General features: G+C 43.8%; 1 protein-coding gene across 4 annotated transcripts in view; it reads right to left on the bottom strand.

Annotated features, from left to right (window-relative positions):
- The window catches only part of LOC120046671 (CDP-diacylglycerol--glycerol-3-phosphate 3-phosphatidyltransferase, mitochondrial-like), a 46,434-nt gene that overhangs the window by 22,383 nt on the left and 3,144 nt on the right, over positions 1 to 20,907 (bottom strand). For 2 of the 4 annotated variants that reach the window (XM_038992072.1, XM_038992071.1), the window contains exons 2-10: positions 15,358 to 15,568; positions 14,705 to 14,879; positions 14,436 to 14,625; positions 14,135 to 14,313; positions 12,960 to 13,162; positions 12,498 to 12,789; positions 11,281 to 11,429; positions 10,777 to 10,915; positions 4,656 to 5,173 (exon numbers count right to left, since the gene is read on the bottom strand). In XM_038992072.1, coding sequence (XP_038848000.1) covers positions 10,796 to 10,915; positions 11,281 to 11,429; positions 12,498 to 12,789; positions 12,960 to 13,162; positions 14,135 to 14,313; positions 14,436 to 14,625; positions 14,705 to 14,879; positions 15,358 to 15,444 — 1,395 coding nt within the window. In that variant the 5' untranslated portion in view covers positions 15,445 to 15,568 and the 3' untranslated portion in view covers positions 4,656 to 5,173; positions 10,777 to 10,795. Of the gene's footprint in view, positions 1 to 4,655; positions 5,174 to 10,776; positions 10,916 to 11,280; positions 11,430 to 12,497; positions 12,790 to 12,959; positions 13,163 to 14,134; positions 14,314 to 14,435; positions 14,626 to 14,704; positions 14,880 to 15,357; positions 15,569 to 19,319; positions 19,597 to 20,907 lie in introns of those variants that run through there. The other 2 variants (XM_038992069.1, XM_038992070.1) reach the window with 2 other exon arrangements.

The raw sequence follows: 20,907 nt of genomic DNA, 5'->3' as shown, positions 1-20,907 counted from the left end.
GAGCAAGGAGCCCTACAAACCTGACTCAGTTACACCAGCTCTGTCAGGAGGAATGGGCCAAAATTCACCCAACTTATTGTGGGAAGCTTGTGGAAGGCTACCCGAAACATTTGACCTAAGTTAAACAATTTAAAGGCAATGCTACCAAATACTAATTGAGTGCATGTAAACTTCTGGCCCACTGGGAATGTGATGAAAGAAATAAAAGCTGAAATAAATCCCTCTCTCTGCTATTATTCTGACATTTCACATTCTTAAAATAAAGTGGTGATCCTAACTGACCTAAGATAGGGAATTTTTACTCTGATTAAATGTCAGGAATTGTGAAAAACTATATAATACTATCTATTTGGCTAGGGTGTATGTAAACTTCCGACTTCAACTGTATCTTATCTGGGGTGTAATCAATAGTCCAACAGAAACAAATGAGCGTTTCTATTGGACAAAACAGGTATTTTCTGTTTAAGAAATGTTTTTCAACAGAATCGGCTGAATGAATACACCCTTGATCACAAATAAACCATTAACTTTCATAGTAGCCACGTTTTATTCCTTCCTGCCCCTATGCGCTCTCCTCCCCTCACCTGTTCCCTTTGTTTGTTGACTTCAATTAACACATCAGCTGTATGTGACCAGGCGAAAAAACCTTTCCAAGCCAAACCATGTCATAACCGCTACACACAGCCTACATAATTGTCCCCATATTGGCTAAAGCAGGGGTGTCAAAGTCAAATGGACGGAGGGCCAAATAAAAAATTTAGCTACAAGCCGAGGGCCGGACTGTTCGAATGTTCATTGAAAATTTTTTAAATGACGCATATAGTCTAGTGAACCTAATTGAACCTACTGAAAACCTAACAAATATATTCCAATATGATCAGATAAATAAAGCAATATTTTCTTATGGCTCTGTCAGTAATCTTTAATTTTCAACAGACACAAAAGACAAATTTCCTTTATATAAAAATCCCCATAACATGAACATTAAATGAAAGAAACCGGTATTCAAGGCACCATCAGTAGCCTATATTTTCTATTTTAGCAAAAGTGGGCTAAATTTACTTCAAAGAAAAAAACAATAATAGCAATTTTCTATCATCCACTCAACTGAAATATTTTTAAAATATAATTGGATTGAAATACAATAAAATAAAGTGCAAAAATCTATTAATCAAAAACAACACTTTGTTTAAGGAGAAGTAACATGCAGTGAAAACAAATATTAAACTTTAACTTTTAAACTTGAACTGAGTAAAAACTCTAAATATGTGATTGCACAGTAATGTTCACTTGTTTGAGGTTGAGGGTGATACTTGGTGGTGTCCCATCTTTTCCACAAGTTCATCAATGTTCGGGGTAAGGCTCTGAGCTGAGGAAATCCTCAGAATTGAGTGGAGGTGTTCAGCAGTAAGTCGACTTCTGTGTGATGTTTTGTTCAGGTTCATCAAAGAAAACAGTTGTTCACACAGGTATGTGCTGCCAAACATAGACAACGTTTGAGCAGCCTGGATGCGCAGCTGGGGCATTGTGTCGGGGAGGAAACGGGCGAACTCCGCAGCACCCACTGCCGCATATTTTGCCCTCAGTGCATCATTGCATTGGAGGTCAATCAACTCCATTTGGAGGTTTGGTGGTGAGCTTTCCACGTCAACAGCAAATGGGTTACCGAGCAGTTCCAACCTGCTTTTTTGTGCTTCAAAGTCAGCAAATCGGCGTCGAAAGTCAGCGGCAAGCATACCTATTTTATCAGCCAACTGTGCGCTCGGGAACGCACTGGTAGAGAGCTTCTCTTTCATGGTCTGGCAGCTGGGAAAGTGGCTCAAATTTTCTTTCCGCATCTGCGTCTCCCACAGAGTCAGTTTGGTTTTAAATGCCTTCACTGTACTGTACATATCAGAGATGACATGATCCCGACCCTGCAGCTGCAAGTTCATTGCATTCAGATGACTCGTAATGTCACACAGAAAAGCCATTTCACACAGAAACATTTCGTCTCGGAGTTGTGTTGTGTCTTTCCCTTTGCTGTCCAAGAACAGACAAATCTCCTCACGAAGCTCGAAACATCTTTGAAGCACCTTTCCCTGGCTTAGCCATCGCACCTCTGTGTGATAAGGCAAATCACCATGCTCCGTTTCTAACTCCGTCAGAAATGCCTTGAACTGGCGGTGATTCAAACCTTTGGCTCTGATAAAGTTAACTGTGCGCGTGATGATGCTCATTACATGCTCCATTTTCAAGGCTTTACCGCACAACGCTTCCTGGTGTATGATACAATGATAAGCTGTCAGCTCACCTGTCGCGTTTTCCTCTTGCATCTTTTCCCGTATCTTCGCCACCAGTCCGCTCCTGTGTCCACACATCGCAGGTGCTCCGTCGGTTGTCAAACCCACGAGTTTTTCCCAAGGCAGCTCCATCTCATTTACACATCTTGACACCTCTTCATACAAATCATGCCCCGTAGTTGTGCCATGCATAGGACGTAAAGCCAAAAACTCCTCTGTCACGCTTAGGCTGGAGTCCACTCCGTGGATTAAAATTGACAACTGGGCAATGTCAGAAATGTCGGTGCTCTCATCCACAGCCAAGGAATATGCAATGAAATCTTTTCCCTTTTTCACAAGCTGCTCTTTTAGATTGATGGACAACTGGTCTACTCTCTCGGCAATGGTGTTTCTGCTCAGACTCACATTTAAAAAGAGTTGCCTTTTTTCTGGGCAAACTTCGTCACAAACTTTAATCATGCAGTTTTTGATGAAATCCCCCTCCGTAAATGGCCGGGCTGATTTAGCGATCTCTTCTGCCAAAATAAAACTGGCCTTGACAGCAGCCTGGCCTTGTGATTTGGCTTTTTTGAACAGAGCCTGTCGAGATTCCTCTGCCTTTTGTAGCCTTTGTTCCATGTCCATATTCTTGTTTTTGTCCGCGTGTTTCGTTTCATAATGTCGTCTCAGATTATACTCTTTCAGTACCGCCACACTTTCTCCACACAGAAGACACACAGGTTTTCCAGCTACCTCCGTGAACATATACTCCGACTCCCACCTTGTTTGAAACCCCCGGTTCTCAGTGTCCACCTTCCGTTTTGCCATTTTTGATGGGTATCTGAAAGTTAATTTTACTGTGATGCTGACGACTGCTGTGCCAATAAATATTGAAATGAAGCAGCCTACTGCTCGGTGCGTCACCGTTGCATTGTGGGAAATGTAGTATTGGTGCGTGTAAAAGATCTGCGGGCTGCCGGCTTGCTGCGGTCTGCGGGCCGGTTCTAATAATAAATCAAGATCATCCCAGGGGCCGTAAAAAACCTTCTCGCGGGCCGGATGTGGCCCGCGGGCCTTGACTCTGACATATGTGGGCTAAAGTAACGTCCTAGTCAACATAGCTAATAGAACTAATCTGTTAATAAACCCGCTACAATCATGCAGTAATGTTAGTGTATAGTCAGTAAGCAGTTACACCAGCGTGCCCCAGTGGCAATACATTAATAAAACCAAAAGCTTACCTTGCCTTGGAAGAGTTCCAGTATTGTGTTGGATAGTCGTAGCTAGCTAGCTAACATAGCATCCCTCTGGATGTCGATTAAGGCAGTCCCCCGCACCTCTAGGATTCAGAGGGGTTGGGTTAAATGCATTACACATTTCAGTTGAAGGCATTCAGTTGTACAACTGACTAGGTATCCCCTTTCTGTTTAAGCCAGCTGCATTAGCTAGCTAAGTAAGTGAAATAAAAAAAAATTTTACGCACTCTTGCTTCTCTAATTTTGAAATGAATTTGTTGTAACTGTTCAACTATGGTCTTTCTCTCTGAGTCAACTACTCACATTTTATGCACTGCTAGCTAGCTGTAGCTTATGCTTTCAGTACTAGATTCATTCTCTGATCCTTTGACTGGGTGGACAACATGTCAGTTCATGCTGCAAGAGCTCTGATAGAGGACGTCCTCCAACATGGTAGTTGTCATAATTACTGGGTAAATCTATGGAAGGGGGTGAGAACCAAGAGCCTCTTAGGTTTTGTATTGAAGTCAATGTACCAACGGACGGAAGCTAGCTGTCCTCTGGCTACACCATGGAGCTACCCTACAGAGTGCTGTTGAGGCTACTGTAGACCATTGCAAAACAGTGTGTTTTAATCAATTATTTGGTGACATGAATATATTTAGTATAGTAACCTAAAAAGAGAAAAAAATGCAATGTTTTACCATTTTTATGAAATTCACTGAGAATGGTCCTCCCCTTTTTCCGAGGGGCCGCCACTGCTCAAAACACATTCGCTTTTAGGTTACAAAGATATTCATACACCCACACACGGTCCAGTTCAGTTTATGGGGTGACTCACTGTATGAGCTAGATAGAGTAGTAAACACTAATACTTCAGTTCATCTCTCAATTGTCCTTAAAGGGAAAATCCACTCAAAAACTATCTTCAGGTATTTTTTCATTAGTCCACTGTTGATATGGTCCCAAAATGTTTTGCATGTCAGCAGTCAAGTTTTCAAGAAGCAAAGTGTCACCAGCCACATCATGAAGAAAAATATATTTAAGTAGATTTTCACTTTAAGGCTCCTCCAGGGATCGCAACACTCCACACACACTTGTATATTCAATTTCAATACACACCTGGCTATTTACAGTCACAGACTCATGTACCAGATTCCACTCTGTCAATACAGAACTAATGAGAGTTTATTGAATGTACAAAACATCCTGTACTACAGTTCCTCCTGTTGGTCTATATGTACAGAATGTTTATAGTTCAATGAAAACACACAGCAGTAAAAACTCAGTACTATATCTCAGGCATTGGTAAACTAAGGGATCCGTTTGTAGATACACACAATGTGGCGATGAAGGGTCAGTCACAGGGGATGGAGCGATGACAGATATTTCTATGTTTAGAGTTCAACCCTTTATACAGTGTGTGTGTGGGGTAGTGTGTGTGCAGGGGAGTGCTGGGACACCCAGATGGGGATGATAGCGGACGCTCGTCTGAAGGAGCTGACCCCCAACATGCCGATCTTCATCAAGGCGGTACCGGTGGACCATCAGGAGACCAAGAACGTGTACGAGGAGTGTCCCATCAACAAGACCTGTATGAGGGGCCCCACCACCTGGACCTTCAACCTCAAGACCAAGGAGAAGCCTGCCAAGTGGGTATTGGCCGCAGTCTGCTTCCTGAGAGAGAGAGAAAAAAAAAAAAAAGACTGAAGTACTTTCATTTGAAATACTTTAAAATAACAAAAACAATGTTTCTAAAAAAACAAATTAAAACATTTGTCATCCATGTCTATTGGAGAGATGTGATGCTGATTACAGTGAGGTAAAAGGATGTGTGTTGAAAAACAGCATGAAAAAAAACCTCCACTATCACAGTACATCTTATTCACGGTCCCACGGTTCCTAGGAAGCTCAGAGGGCAACCTGTACCATCATGGCTAGCACACACACACACACACACCTCAGTGATAACCCTTTGAATGGGAAAGTGAGGTTTGTTTATTGGCGAGCTTCCAGCCTACTGTTAGCACAGTAACAATAGAACTCCTGTAGATAAGAAAATCTATCTTTAACGCCTCAGCTATTGTTAGAGCTAGTGTTGATTTTTCCTCTGCCAGATCACCAGATAGCAGTTAAATACTTCAACCACAGACTTACAGTGCCTTCAGAAAGTTCACACCTGGACTTTTTCCACGTTATGTTGTGTTACATACTGAATTTAAAATGGATTAAATATATTATTTTTGTCACTGGCCTACACCCCCCCCCCCCCATAATATCGAAATAGAATTATTGTTTTTCGTTTTACAAATGAATTAAAAATGAAAAGCTGAAATGTCTTGAGTCAATAAGTTTTCAACCCCTTTGTTATGTCAAGCCTAAATAAGTTCAGGAGTAAACATTTGCTTAACAAGTCACAGTGAGTTCACGGAACTTATTATGTGTGCAATACGTGTTCAACAGGATTTTTGAATTACTACCTCATCTCTGTATCCCACACATACAGCTAATTGTAAGGTCCCACAGTCAAGCAGGGCAATTTGAACACAGCTTCAACAACAAAGACCAGGGAGGTTTTCCAATGCCTCGCAAAGGGCACCCATTGGTAAATGGGTAAAAAAAAAAGAGACATCGAATATCCCTTTGAGCAGGGTGAAGTTATTAATTACACTTTGGATGGTATATCAATACACCCAGTCACTACAAAGATTCAGATGTCCTTCCAAACTCAGTTGCCGGAGAGGAAGGAAACCGTTCAAGGATTTCACCATGAAGCCAATGGTGACTTTAAAAACAGAGTTTAATGGCTGTGATGGGATAAAACTGAGGATAGATCAACAACGTAGTTACTTCACAATACTAACCTAATTGATAGAGTGAAATGAAGGAAGCCTGTACAGAATAAAAATATTCAAAAACATGCATCCTGTTTGCAACAAGGCACTAAAGTAAGACTGCAAAAAATGTGGCAAAGCAATTAACATTCAGGACAAAAAGATATGTTTGCAGCAAATACAATACAGAGTACCACTACACATATTTTCAAGCATAGTGGTGGGTGCATCATGTTATGGGTATGCTTGTAACCATTATGGACTGGTGAGTTTTACATGATAAAAAATTAAATAAACTGAATGGAGCTAAGCACAAGGCAAAAATCCTAGAGGAAAACCTGGTTGTGTCAGCTTTCTAACAGACACTGGGCGATGAATTCACCTTTATGCAGGACAATAACCTAAAACAAGACCAAATCTACATTGGAGTTGCTTACACGACAGCGAGTGGCTGAGTTAGTTGACTTAAATCTACTTGAAAATCTATGGCAAGACCTGATACAAATGATTTATTCAATTTTGAATTCCATCTGTAACACAAAAAAAGTGTAATAGGTCAAGGGTAATGAATACTTCCTAAAGGCACTGTACCGGATACCACAGTGGGGTTGGGATTGCCAGGGACCTCACAATACTTGTGCCGACACGATATGTATTACGATTCTCTATGCATTGCAAGTCCATACTGTGATTTTACGGCGATGCGATGTTCCAAACCATATGTCCGCTGCAGCTGGACAAGAGAGAGCCATGATAAAACAAAAGTTTTGATCAGTTAAGAAAACAAATTTTAAAAAAAGTGCTGAATACAAAATTGGCTCCCTATTAACAAAGATGGAAAACAAGCTATGAAGGAAAAATACTGGCGTTTTGGTGCAAGTACAGTCACTAATGCAAAAATATTGCGATGTCAAAACGATACGATCAGTGCTAATTTGTACATCTGGAGGTCCCGGATCACAGTGAGTGCAAAACGGGCGCTGTTATCCAGGTGGCTCATGAGACGTGACAAACACACATGTAGCAGCGCAGCAGACAGCGTAAACAGCCAAATAGAGGACTATCTATGGGGGTGAAATTGACAGCGAGCTACAAGGTGGTGATTAATTCAAAGCATTGTAGACATCACTGCAGAACACCCACTATTTGCATAAAATCTATTTTAATTGGTCGCATTCACATATTCAGCAGATGTTTTTGCAGGTGTATCGAAATGCTTGTATCTGGTTGAAATTCTGGTGAGTTACCGCCGCTCTGAAATGTTTTGGGCTAATAATGTGAGAAATAACAACAAAAAATGATATATAATAATAATAATAATAATTTTAAAAAGTTGCTTAGGAGCTAGAAAACAGGGTGAGCATCTCAATTGGCTCCATCTTGAAACTGACCCATAGCCTATAGTATGCCCACATACTTGAGTATAGCAGTGGGGCTTACACAAGTCCAAATTTCTTATTTGAAGACATCAATTTACAGCAACATTTTGATGTCACAGACACTGGGCGATGCATACAGAACACCCGCCATATGCATACAGTGCATTCGGGAACTATTCAGACCCCTTCACTTTTCCCCACATTTTGTTACGTTACAGCCATATTCTAAAAGGAATTAAATAGTCCCCACCCCCAATCTACACACAATACACCATGACACAGTAAAAACAGATAAACATTTTTGCAAATGTACTACAGTAACAATAAAATTCAGGAATATCACATTTACATATGTATTCAGACCCTTTACTCAGTACTTTCATGAAGCACCTTTGGCAGCAACTACAGCCTTGAGTCTTCTTGGATATGACGCTACAAGCTTGGCACACCTGTATTTGGAGAGTTTGTCCCATTCTTCTCTGCAGATCCTCTCAAGCTCTGTCAGGATGGATGGGGAGCGTCGCTGCACAGCCATTTTCAGGTCTCAGAGGATGTTTAGATCGGGTTCAAGTCTGGGCTATGGCTGGGGGTCCTTCACCCCAGTCTGAGGTCCTGAGTGCTCTGGAGCAGGTTTTTAATCAAAGGATCTGTCCGTTCATCTTTCCCTCGATCGTGACTAGTCTCCCAGTCCCTGCCGCTGAAAAACACCACCCACAGCATGCTGCCACCACTATGCTTCATTGTCAGGATGATGCCAGGTTTCTTCCAGACGTGACGCTTGGCATTCAGGCCAAAGAGTTCAATCTTGGCTTCATCAGACCAGAGAATCTTGTTTCTCATGGTCTGAGAGTCCTTTCGGTGCCTTTTGGCAAACTCCAAGCTGGCCGTCACGTGCCTTTTGCTGAGGAATAGCTTCCGTCTGGCCACAACCATAAAGGCCTGATTGGTGGCGTTCTGCAGAGGTGGTTGTCCTTCTGTAAAATTCTCCCATCCCCACAGAGGAACTCTGCAGTTCTGAGAGAGTGACGATCAAATTTTTGGTCACCTCCCTGACCAAGGCCCTTCTCCCCCGATTGCTCAGTTTGGCCGTGCAGCCAGCTCTAGGAAAAGTCTTGGTGGTTCCAAACTTCTTCCATTTAAGAATAATGGAGGCCACTGTTCTTGGTGCCCTTCAATGCTGCAGAAATGTTTTGGTACCCTTCCCCAGATCTGTGCCTTGACACAATCGTGTCTCGGAGCTCTAAGTATAATTCCTTCGATCTCATGGCTTGGTTTTTGCTCTGACATGCACTGTCAACTGTGGGACCTTATATAGACACACACACAGGTGTGTGCGCGCCTTTCCAAAACATGTTCAATCAAGTTGTAGAAACATCTCAAGGATGATCAATGGAAACACGATGCACCAGAGCTCAATTTTGAGTCTCATAGCAAAGGGTCTGAATTCTTAAGTAAATGTGATTTGTTTTTATTTTTAATACATTTGTAAAAATATGTTTTTCGCTTTGTCATTATGGGGTATTGTGTGTAGATTGATTGATGTTTAATCTTAGAATAAGGCTGTAAAGTAACAAAATGCCAAACTGCAGTCAGTTCAAGACCCTGGTGAGGACGACGAGTATGCAGATGAGCTTCCCTGAGACATCTGGACAGTTTGTGCAGAAATTCTTCGGTTGTGCAAACCCACAGTTTCATCAGCTGGTCTCAGACAATTCTGCAGGTGAAGAAGCCGGATGTGGAGGTCCTGGGCTGGCATGGCTTCAAGTGGCCTGCGATCGTGAGGTCGGTTGGACGTACTGATAAATTCTCTAAAAAAAACAACAACGTTGGAGGAGGCTTTTGGTAGAGAAATGAACATTCAATTTTCTGGCAACAGCTCTGGAGAACATTTCTGCAGTCAACATGACAATTGCACGCTCCCTCAACTTAAGACATCTGTGGCATTGTGTTGCGACAGAATTACACCTGTGTAATTATAATGCTGTTAAATTCAGCTTCTTCATATGGCACACCTGTCAAGTGGATGGATTATCTCGGCAAAGGAGAAATACTCACTAACAGGGATGTAAAACAAATGTGCACAACATTTGAGAGAAATGATCTTTTTTGTGCATATGGAACATTTCTGGGATCTTTTATTTCAGCTAATGAAACATAGGTCCAACAATTCACATGTTGCGTTTATATTTTTGTTAAGTGTAATTTAAGATACCAATGTAGCAGTAGACCAAATATCACAATATTGAAATATAACTTAAAATAAATCAATGTAGGCTACAGCAACAAAACATGAGAATATATAGTGCTTTGCCGTGATAATATGAAACGCATATTCAGAATAACTTCACAGTACAGAAGTTTGTGAAGGAAAAATATGTTCCTACCTTAGTTTTCAAAACCGCCCACAATGACTCTTTCCATGTCAAGTCCATGTAACTCCTGACAGTCAATTTCTTGCTCAAAGCCATGTGGCTGTGACATGAGGCAAATCTACATCCCTGTCTGAACACAAATCAGGTCACCCTCTTATCCTCCCTCTGACCCCACTGTCTCGTACACTGCATACGCCATCTGTCAAATCATCACCACAATGCCATAATGAGAGGGGATTTAACTAGTGGGAGGAGGGAAACACGCTGTCACATTCCTTTCTCACTCACTCTCGCACAGCTGAATGGGTCCAGATGCTAACTGCAGAATGTTGATGCACTCAGCTGAGGGATCAAAGGCCAGAGAGTTTCTCTCAGAGCCGGGACATTGAGGAGGGAGTGTCCCCTACATGTACAATGGATAAAGGTCTGTGTGGTAAGGGCAGTGGGGGTAGGATTCAAGCAGGGGTAGCTCGGTTTAGTTTCGGAGGTTGATGCGGCCTAGGGCAGGGCTAGATTGGAATCTAGGATTGGAGTTTGGGTTGAGGGCTGGTACACACAGCAGTAACTGAGGACATTCTGCCATTCTAGACAGCGTCTACTTCTGTGCGTGACTAAGAGATGATCGTTCAGTGGGAGTGGTACCTGTGTTGGGTTAGTACACTGTGTGCCTGTGCGCTCTTGTCTGCGTGTGGTACCTGTGTTAGGAGGTGTCTCTCAGAAGAAGTTCTTGATGAGGGGAGTAAGCAGTTTGACCCACAGTTTGACGTGGCGGTCTGGCTGCTGGAACGTAGAGCTGGACACCTCGGTAGACCTCTGGTACAACATCTCCTGCTCCTGTGTGGGTGATAGAGAGACAGCGATCGGGATGTAGAGAAGCAGAAAGATAAATAAATAATGTGTGTATGAAGGGGAGTGGCAGGTAAACACAGCACATTCAAATTGAAGGCCATAGTATAGCCATACATCAGCTCCCACTGTCTCACATACAGACATTTAGCACAAGTTGCTGAACAAGTTTCCCTCCAAGCTCGATCTCAGTCTGCGTTGCATATGCCAGCTCAGCATAGTTTATTATACCAGGAACTATCAGACCAGTTGAATTTTGTAGACAGGCCTTTGGTTGAGAGCTGTATAAAGCAGAGCCACAGTATCGAGCCATCAAGTCCGTTTAAATAAAGTTTTCAGTTTGAATGGCCTACCTCCTGCAGCTGGGCCTGTAGTACCTGGTTCTCCGTTACTATGGCGATCTGGGCCTCCAGGTCCCGGTGCACAGAGCGATAGCCAAAGTTAGGAGACCCAATCAGTGTCAGGCATGGCCGCACTTGCCCCCGTAGGTAGTACCACAACCCTGCGTGCACACACACACACACGAGAGAGAGATATTGGTGGAGGAAGGAAAGAGGGGAGTAGTTTCCCCATATCAGTGATTTGTTCTGCAGCGGGGGGTCAGGGTCTGCTCTACTCTAATGGTCATTGATTCTCTCCCAGCTGGGTGCTGTGTGTGTTCTCCCCCACTGTTCTCGCTCCTGCAGTGCTTGCTGTGCTTACGGGAAACCGCCGGCCCGCCCTGCTTCATCTAATAAAAGGGACTTCTCTTCACTGTGTGTGTTCATTTCCCGCTCTCCCTCTCCCCTACATTTTTTCAAAGACTGGTCTTTTGAAGAAAAAAAAAACAACTTACCTAGCTACTAATGCATCACTAACATTTCAGTTAAGTCAAATATTCTTTATTTTGGACACATTGCCTTTTTATTCTATAAGTATCAGCGAAAGAGAAGTGCATGTTGGCAGTAGTTTAGATATCATTTGTCAGAGCATTGTTTATAAGCCGTTTCAAATGGGGATTTTGGTTCCCATTTCCCACACCCACAAATATAAAGAACACACTAAAGCACAGAAACCCCCGAAGTCCATCAAAACCCAGAAATGACTGTGTGTGTGTGTGTGTGTGTGTGTTTCCTTGGCCCGGGGCTAAGGGTGAATGACTTGACAAGCCGTTGTCACTCCCGCAACATGTCTAGCTTACCACAGGGACAGAACAGCAGAGCCAGAGAACAGAACAGTAGAACGTGGTCCAGCTAATCTGTCTGTCAGACTGGAATAGACACTCTGTGCGAGTCCCAAAGGGCACCCTATTCCCTAAATAGTGAACTACTTTTGACCAGGGCCCATAGAGCTCTGGTCAAAAGTTTAGTGCACTATATAGGAAATAGGGTGCCATTTGGGACACCCTCGGCTTCCCAGAAGCTCACTCTCTGACTGTGGCACATCATAGCAACAACAATCACATCACTACCTGGCATAACTCACAGCCAAACTGATTCTACTCCGTTGTGATTAGTTCTATCTAGGCTCTCAGGCCAAGGGTTATATTGTGTGTGTATTCTACTTTCTCTGCACTCTGTGTGTCACCCACCCTTGGCGTGGAAGGTCCATTGTGCTCTGTGGTACTCGTGGAGGTGAACCCTCTCCTGCTGTCCCAGCTGACACACTTTGCTGTAGAACTGTCTGGCAATGTGGATGTAGGCGGCTGGGATCTCTCCGGCAATGCCCTTGGCGCCGAAAAACCCGTTGACCTCCGGGGAGGCGGTGAGGATCCGGTAGTCGGCGCCCAGCCCGAGAACCAGCGACATGTAGGCCCTGGTCAGGTTGAAATACCCCGACGTCAGAAACACCGTCGCACCGGGACCTGCATCAGTCAGCAAACGCTACAAGGAAATAAGGTGAAGTTCAGATGTAGTGGCCACATTTACATTTTTAAGTCACACATGAACAAAAAAGACAAAAACATCCCAAGATAACATGTGCAATGGGAGTTGTTTGTCCAATATTAGTTGGTGAGGGTAGTGGTAATCCAGGTGCATGTCTGTGTACCCACCTGTGTGACCTGCTCATCCACCTGTATTCCCAGAGGTTTCATCTGAACCAGAGGAAAAACCCAAGTATCCTCCTTCCCTCCTTCCTCCCCCTCGCTCTCCCGCACTAAACGTTCTGATTCGGCGATGTGTTGCCGCGCATGAGCCGTGTTGACCACCTCCATGATGTGTTGCCGAGCCGACGCCGAAAATTCATCCCTGTTGCCTAGTGACAAAAGAATGTAGTGATGTAAGAGAAGAGGAAACAGACCGACCTGGTTAAAGCTAGAATCCATTTTAGGATTTCTAAATTAATGATATATACACACACATCAATTAATTCATGAAGAACATGACTTATAAATGCCTCATGACCTTAGTTAAACAAAAAAACATGGTGAAAATTATGTCGGTATCATGGTCAGTCCTAGCAACCATAGCGATGTCTATGAATTTAAGGGTGTCAACTTTCTCCAGGCCCATCCCTAAGCTTTTTACCAAAACACATGAGGGGTGACCCCTTTATTATTGTTTCGATGAAGGATTCTAGCTTTAACCATACACTGCAGCAAACGTTGAATGACATCTTTCACACACACACACACACACACACACACAGTGTGCAGTAGAGCAGGTGAGTGCATAAAGTACAGTAGGTAATTTAGTTCTGGGCATGACGGCTGTGGGTCAATATCTGGACTATGCCTGGCGGCTGGGGTCACGCACAGACATGACTCAGAGAGAGAGGAGTGAGGGAGGGGAAGGAGTGAGAGAGGGGTACCTGTAAGTTCAGCATTTGAGTTCATTCTAAAGACGTGCATTTAAAGTTAACGCTCCCCTTCAGCTGGGGAACTTCATTCACTAATGATTAGAGTGTGTGTGTCTTCCCACTCCGTACTGCTTACCAGCAACTCTGACATCACTGCTCTATTTCTGGTCTCCGTGCCAACTGCGGTCCAGTTCTGCAGACGTGTCATTCAGCTCTCTCGCCTGCCTCCCACTCTCTCATTCACACACATGCCAGTTCGCTGATTTCACCGTGTGTCTGAACTGGAACCAGACTACATTTGCAGCCAATCTGATTCCATTAACCTTTCCAACACCACCACATTATGAGTGTGCGGGCAGAACTGAGCAAGGAGTTACACACTTAGGGTCTGTGTGTGTGTTACCTCTGTGTTATGTGTGCGTTTTATACCTCTGTAGGGGTGCACCATGCCGTACATCATGCTCACAGAGTTGTCGGTCTGTAGCTGTAACGACACGTCACCCACGGCGCCCACCAGATCAGAGAAGAAGTCGGCCACCTCCCCACAGTTCTCCAGGAGCACGTAGCGGTCCTGTCTGTTGGTGAAGTACGAGTCACTCAGGTTGGCCCTGCGGAAGGAGGGAGGAGAGACGGAGAGTGAAGGACAGAGAGACAAGGTTGAACGAGAGACGCCAAAAAAACATCAGCTACTGTATGAGAAAAACACCAACTGTTTTTCGTGAGCGTGTACCCGCTGATGATGAGGTCGTCATCAAACAGGTAAGCTTTGATGTGCTGTACCCCGATGGTCTCGTTGAAGCGCTGTGGGACCAGGAGCCGGAGCAGCCCTCTCAGGTCAGGGGTATGGTACAGAGATACACGCATCTGACTGCTGTACTGCTTCAGCAACGGCAGCAACATGGTTCTAGAGTTAGTCTTACCTAGACCGACAGAGAGAAGGGTTACAAACAGACAACTTTGTAAGAGTAATATGGCATTCTCCCTCACACACACTCCTACCTCGTGAGCCACGAGTGTAGTCAAGTAGAATGGAAACCTGCAGGTCGGGGTTGTCACCCTCCTGTGAACGCTTCAGAGCTTCCTGCATACAGTCCACCAACTCCTGTTCCAGCGGCCCTGTACCCAGATACAGGGAGGCCATCACCACCCGCCTCTTAGCCGTCTTTATACGAGCCTGAACGGAAAAAACAATAAATTACAGTAGATTCAGGCATTACAGGACACAAACTAGAGGGCTTCATCAGGGGGCTTGAACTCCCTCCAAATAAAATTCAAAGACGTCAAACACACAGAGCCTGATATTCTTCCAGCCTAGTCATTATTTCTCAATCAGGTGAGTCACATGCACTGTTTCCTAATGTTCCCACACAGCCAAATAAACAGCTTTTTGTTGTTGTTGCTGTGCCCGAAAGGGTTGATGCCGGTGACTCAAGCATTATCACAAACTCACACATCCTGTACGCAATTCAAACAAATAGTCAACCACGGAAAGAAACAAACACACACACAGTTGAGCGCCACTGTGGTATAAAGAGCACACTGTGTTGGAGGGAACAATCAATTATTTCCTTTCCTAATTTTTGGTTTATTACACCCTCTTTTTTAGTACATCACATGATTTAGAGAAAGCTTCCACCACACACACACCTTACCTTCATGGTGTGGTAGAACTGGTCAGGGGATGTGAGGATGTGGATGTGTGTGCCGGGCACCCTGAAGGCGGGCACGTGTTCTGCCATCCAGCGGAAGCGGGCACGGAGGCCATCGGTGCCCTGAACTCCAGTCGAGCCAGGGGACCTGAAGACAGGAAGGGGAGAGGGGTCTGCCTCCGCTAGGAGAGGGGCTAAGAGCAACACGGATGACCTGGAAGAGAGAGAGGTAGGGGGTGGGGAGACATGGAGGGAAAGAGAAAGATGGAGAGAAATTTGTCTATAGCTGGAAAACATTGTGATATACTGATGGGTTCTGACTTATAAACTTGAAATATCCTTAAAATCAACTCACTACACTAAGAGAGAGAGGGGAATGCAGAACATGTTTTTGTTGTTTAGACAGACAGATTATTTCACTATATCACAATTCCAGTGGGTCAGAAGTTCAAACACTAAGTTGACTGTGCCTTTAAACAGCTTGGAAAATTCCAGAAAATTATGTCATGGCTTTAGAAGCTTCTGATAGGCTAATTGACATGATTTTAGTCAATTGGAGGTGTACCTATGGATGTATTTCAAGGCCTACCTTCAAACTCAGTGCATCTTTGCTTGACATCATGGGAAAATCTAAATAACTCAGCCAAGACCTCAGAAAAAAAAGAATTATAGACCTCCACAAGTCTGGTTCATCCTTGGGAGCAATTTCCAAATGCCTGAAGGTACCACGTTCATCTGTACAAACAATAGTACGCAAGTATAAACACCATGGGAATACGCAGCCATCATACCACTCAGGAAGGAGACGTCTTCTGTCTCCTAGAGATGAACGTACTTTGGTGCGAAAAGTGCAAATCAATCCCAGAACAGCAGCAAAGGACCTTGTGAAGATGCTGGAGGAAACAGGTACAAAAGTATCTTTATCCACAGTAAAACGAGTCCTATATCGACATAACCTGAAAGGCCGCTCAGCAAGGAAGAAGCCACTGCTCCAAAACTGCCATAAAAAAGCCAGACTACGATTTGCAACTGCACATGGGGACAAAGATTGTACTTTTGGAGAAATGTCCCCAGGTCTGATGAAACAAAAATAGAACTGTTTGGCCATAATGACCATCGTTATGTTTGGAGGAAAAAGGGGGACGCTTGCAAGCTGAAGAACACCATCCCAACCATGAAGCACAGGGGGTGGCACATCATGTTGTGGGGGTGCTTTGCTGCAGGAGGGACTACACAAAATAGATGGCATCACGAGGAAAGAAAATTATGTGGATACAGTCAGGAAGTTAAAGCTTGGTCGCAAATGGGTCTTCCAAATGAACAATGACCCCAAGCATACTTCCAAAGTTGTGGCAAAATGGCTTAAGGACAACAAAGTCAAGGTATTGCAGTGGCCATCAAAGCCCTGACCTCAATCCCATAGAAAATATGTTGGCAGAACTGAAAAAGCGTGTGTGAGGAAGGAGGCCTACAGTTACACCAGCTCTGTCAGGAGGAATAGGCCAAAATGCACCCAACTTATTGTGGGAAGCTTGTGGAAGGCTACCCGAAACATTTGACCCAAGTTAAACAATTTAAAGGCAATGCTACCAAATACTAATTGAGTGTATGTAAACTTCTGACCCACTGGGAATGTGATGAAAGCTGAAATAAATCATTCTCTCTACTATTATTCTGACTAACTAACATTAACTAACATAAGACTTGGAATTTTAATGTTACACATGCACATTTGTGGCCTGCTGGAGGTCATTTTGCAGGGCTCTGGCAGTGCTCCTCCTTGCACAAAGGCGGAGGTAGCGGTCCTGCTGCTGGGTTGTTTCCCTCCTACGGCCTCCTCCACGTCTCCTGATGTACTGGCCTGTCTCCTGGTAGCGCCTCCATGCTCTGGACACTACGCTGACAGACACAGCAAACCTTCTTGCCACAGCTCGCATTGATGTGCCATCCTGGATGAGCTGCACTACCTGAGCCACTTGTGTGGGTTGTAGACTCCGTCTCATGCTACCACTAGAGTGAAAGCACCGCCAGCATTCAAAAGTGACCAAAACATCAGCCAGGAAGCATAGGAACTGAGAAGTGGTCTGTGGTCACCACCTGCAGAACCACTCCTTTATTGGGGGTGTCTTGCTAATTGCCTATAATTTCCAACTTTTGTCTATTCCATTTGCACAACAGCATGTGAAGTTTATTGTCAATTAGTGTTGCTTCCTAAGTGGACAGTTTGATTTCACAGAAGTGTGATTGACTTGGAGTTACATTGTGTTGTTTAAGTGTTCCCTTTATTTTTTTGAGCAGTGTAGATACTTTTGTACCAGTTCCCTCCAGCATCTTCACAAGGTCCTTTGCTGTTGTTCTAGGATTGATTAGCACTTTTTGCACCAAAGTACATTCATCTCAAGGAGACAGAACGGGTCTCCTTCCTGAGCGGTATGACGGCTGCGTGGTCCCATGATGTTTATACTTGCGTACTATTGTTTGTACAGATGAACGTGGTACCTTCAGGCATTTGGAAATTGCGCCCAAGGATGAACCAGACTTGGCTGATTTCTTTTGATTTTCCCATGATGTCAAGCAAAGAGGCACTGAGTTTGAAGGTAGGCCTTGAAATACATCCACAGGTACACCTCCAATTTACATCATTTTCTGGAATTTTCCAAGCTGTTTAAAGGCACAGTCAACTTAGTGTATGTAAACTTCTGACCCACTGGAATTGTGATAGTGAATTATAAGTGAAATGATCTGTCTATAAACAGTTTTTGGAAAAAATACTTGCGTCATGCAAAGTAGATGTCCTAACCGACTTGCCAAAACTATGGTTTGTTAACAAGAAATTTGTGGAGTGGTTGAAAAACGAGTTTTAATGACTCCAACCTAAGTGTATGTAAACTTCCAACTTCAACTGTACATGCAAGTGCCTCCATCATCTGTCGCTCAGCTGCAGTGAATAGAGATGTGATAGTGTGTAGCCAAATCAAGCCTCTAGGGTGCCATGAATATTGAGATAAAACTGTTCTGTCTATGGCCATAAGCATGCTATACTGGTCCTTGAAAACTATACAAATACCACATATTATTATTAAGAGTCCCATGTAGCCTAGCTAGTCTAGGTGCCATGATAGCCACCTCAGGTTATAGGAATGAAGATAAAGCTCAGCTATGTCCCAAATCGCACTCTATTCACTACGTGCCCTGGTCAAAAGTAGTACACTAAATAGGGAATTTGGTGCCATTTGGGACGCAACCCTAGTCTGGATGAGGAGTCGTTTTGACCGCCCAGGGTTGATCTCACTCCTGCATGACAGTCTACAACCCTGACCTTGGTACTCACAGCTATGCCTAGGCCAGACAGACTGTCTGTGAGGCACTATGGTATTAGCTACTTAAAATGATGTAAAACTGACGCATACTATATGCAGTTGTGGACAGACATCTGACAGTCGTTGTTACTTTAGGTTTTCAGGAAACCACAAAAAGACCTTAGATATGTCCTCATTCTGAGAATTTCTGAGTCACTCTTACTCTACACGCAGAGACTTGACAACACAAGGAGGAAGAGGCGAATTCACAGATAAGGGCTAAAGAAACTGGAAAGGAAGTCTCATATCGCGCCATATCTAGCCTACAGAGAATGTTTTGCAAAGTTTATATCTACTGGCTGAACTTGACTTGCACGTGTGTTTATTATGTAACCTTGACTTGAGCATGTAGCTATGTTGTAAGATTTAAACTATTTGCACACAACAGTAATGACAATCAGATCAACGAATGCAACATAAAAATGTTTCAATAATATTCGACGCAAGCTATCAAATTGATATTGCGAAAAAAAAAAACAGGAAACACTGTGCACGTAAAGACAGTAAGCACACGTCGCTGGCAAGACATGAGAGCTCTGTCATTACGTCTGACGAAGAAAAAGTGTCTGTCTTTTTTTATCCATGTCTACAACAGTCGTATATTACCCTCTCCTCCGATCCCTTGTGCGGAACAATCGGTCTGATATTCGGGTGAAAATCCCGGTGAGGACCGGTGTGTACACAGAGTACACAAGCCTCCTCCACGACATGGGAGCCGCCATCATGACAGCCGTTTCAATCCACCCAACTTTATCAGCAAATTGAGACGAAACAAGGAAATCCGCACTGCACATGCACAAAATGTTCTGCACACAATGTTCAACGTATGTGCATCGGGGTACAGCTGGATTATAAATAAACTTTCTGAAATTTAGTTGAGGGCAGAATCTGGATTAAAGAAATCTATGTATCCACATTATTTCAGCGTAACTGAATGCGCCACACACAGTACATTACTTATTTGTCTGTATTAATAATACATTTCCAGTTCTAGCGGGACCTCTAGCGGTCGAGTTCTGAACTACAGAGCCAGGTGGTTCTGTCCGGGACCTGACTTTGAGGGTACTTTATGGGCACCTTGAAATCGCACCTCTACTATAGGCTACACATTTAGCTATCAGGGGTAGATCAATATTCTAAGGCAAAAAATATTTACTTGGATGATAGCCTACCTAATTCAAGTGGCCTTACAGGCAGAAGGCTTTGGAAATTGCAAAGATAAACTAATCTAACTAGGGTTCCTTATAGCAGTGTTTCCCAAACTCGGTCATGGGCCCCTCTGGGTGCAAGTTTTGTTTTTTGCCCTAGCACTACACAGCTGATTCAAATAACCAACTCATCATCATGCTTTGGTTATTGAATTAGCTGTGATGTTCTAGGGCAAAAAACAAAACGTGAACCCAGGGGTGCCCATGACCGAGTTTGGGAAACCCTACTTTCTAACCTGTACCCTCACGCATTGAGTACCGGTACCCCCCTGTATATAGCCTTGGTATTATTTTGTGTTACTTAATTTATTTTTATTTTTTATACTTTAGTGTATTTAGTAAATAATTTCTTAACAACATTTTTTGAACTGCATTATAAGTAAGCATTTCACGGTAAGGTCCAGGCTGTATCACAACCGGCCGTGATTGGGAGTCCCATAGAGCGGTGCACAATTGGCCCAGCGTCGTCCGGGGTTTGACCGGTGTAGTCCGTCTGTAACGGCAGCCTTCCCTCTCTTCACGAGAAGAGAGAGTGTAGCAGGGATCGGACCAACACGCAGCGTAGCCAGTGCTCAACATGTTTAATAAAACTAATAAACAGTGAACACTTAACAAATAACAAAATAACAAAATGTGGCAAACCGATACAGTCCTTTCTGGTGCAGACAAAACACAAAGACAGGAAACAACCACCCACAAAATCCCAACACAAAACAAGCCACCTATATATGATTCTCAATCAGGGACAACGATTGACAGCTGCCTCTGATTGAGAACCATATTAGGCTGAACACAGAAACAGACGAACTAGACACACAACATAGAATTCCCACCCAGCTCACGTCCTGACCAACACTAAACAAGCAAAACACATAAGAACTCTGGTCAGGACGTTACAGTACCCCCCTCCTGAGGTGCGGACTCCGAACGCACCCCTAAAACTCAAGAGGAGGGTCTGGGTGGGCATCTGTCCGCGGTGGCGGCTC

Source organism: Salvelinus namaycush, chromosome 4 (assembly GCF_016432855.1).
Source record: "Salvelinus namaycush isolate Seneca chromosome 4, SaNama_1.0, whole genome shotgun sequence".
NCBI lineage: Eukaryota > Metazoa > Chordata > Actinopteri > Salmoniformes > Salmonidae > Salvelinus > Salvelinus namaycush.
The sequence above is the reverse complement of the archived record's forward strand: the minus strand, read 5'-3'. Positions and strand labels throughout refer to the sequence as shown.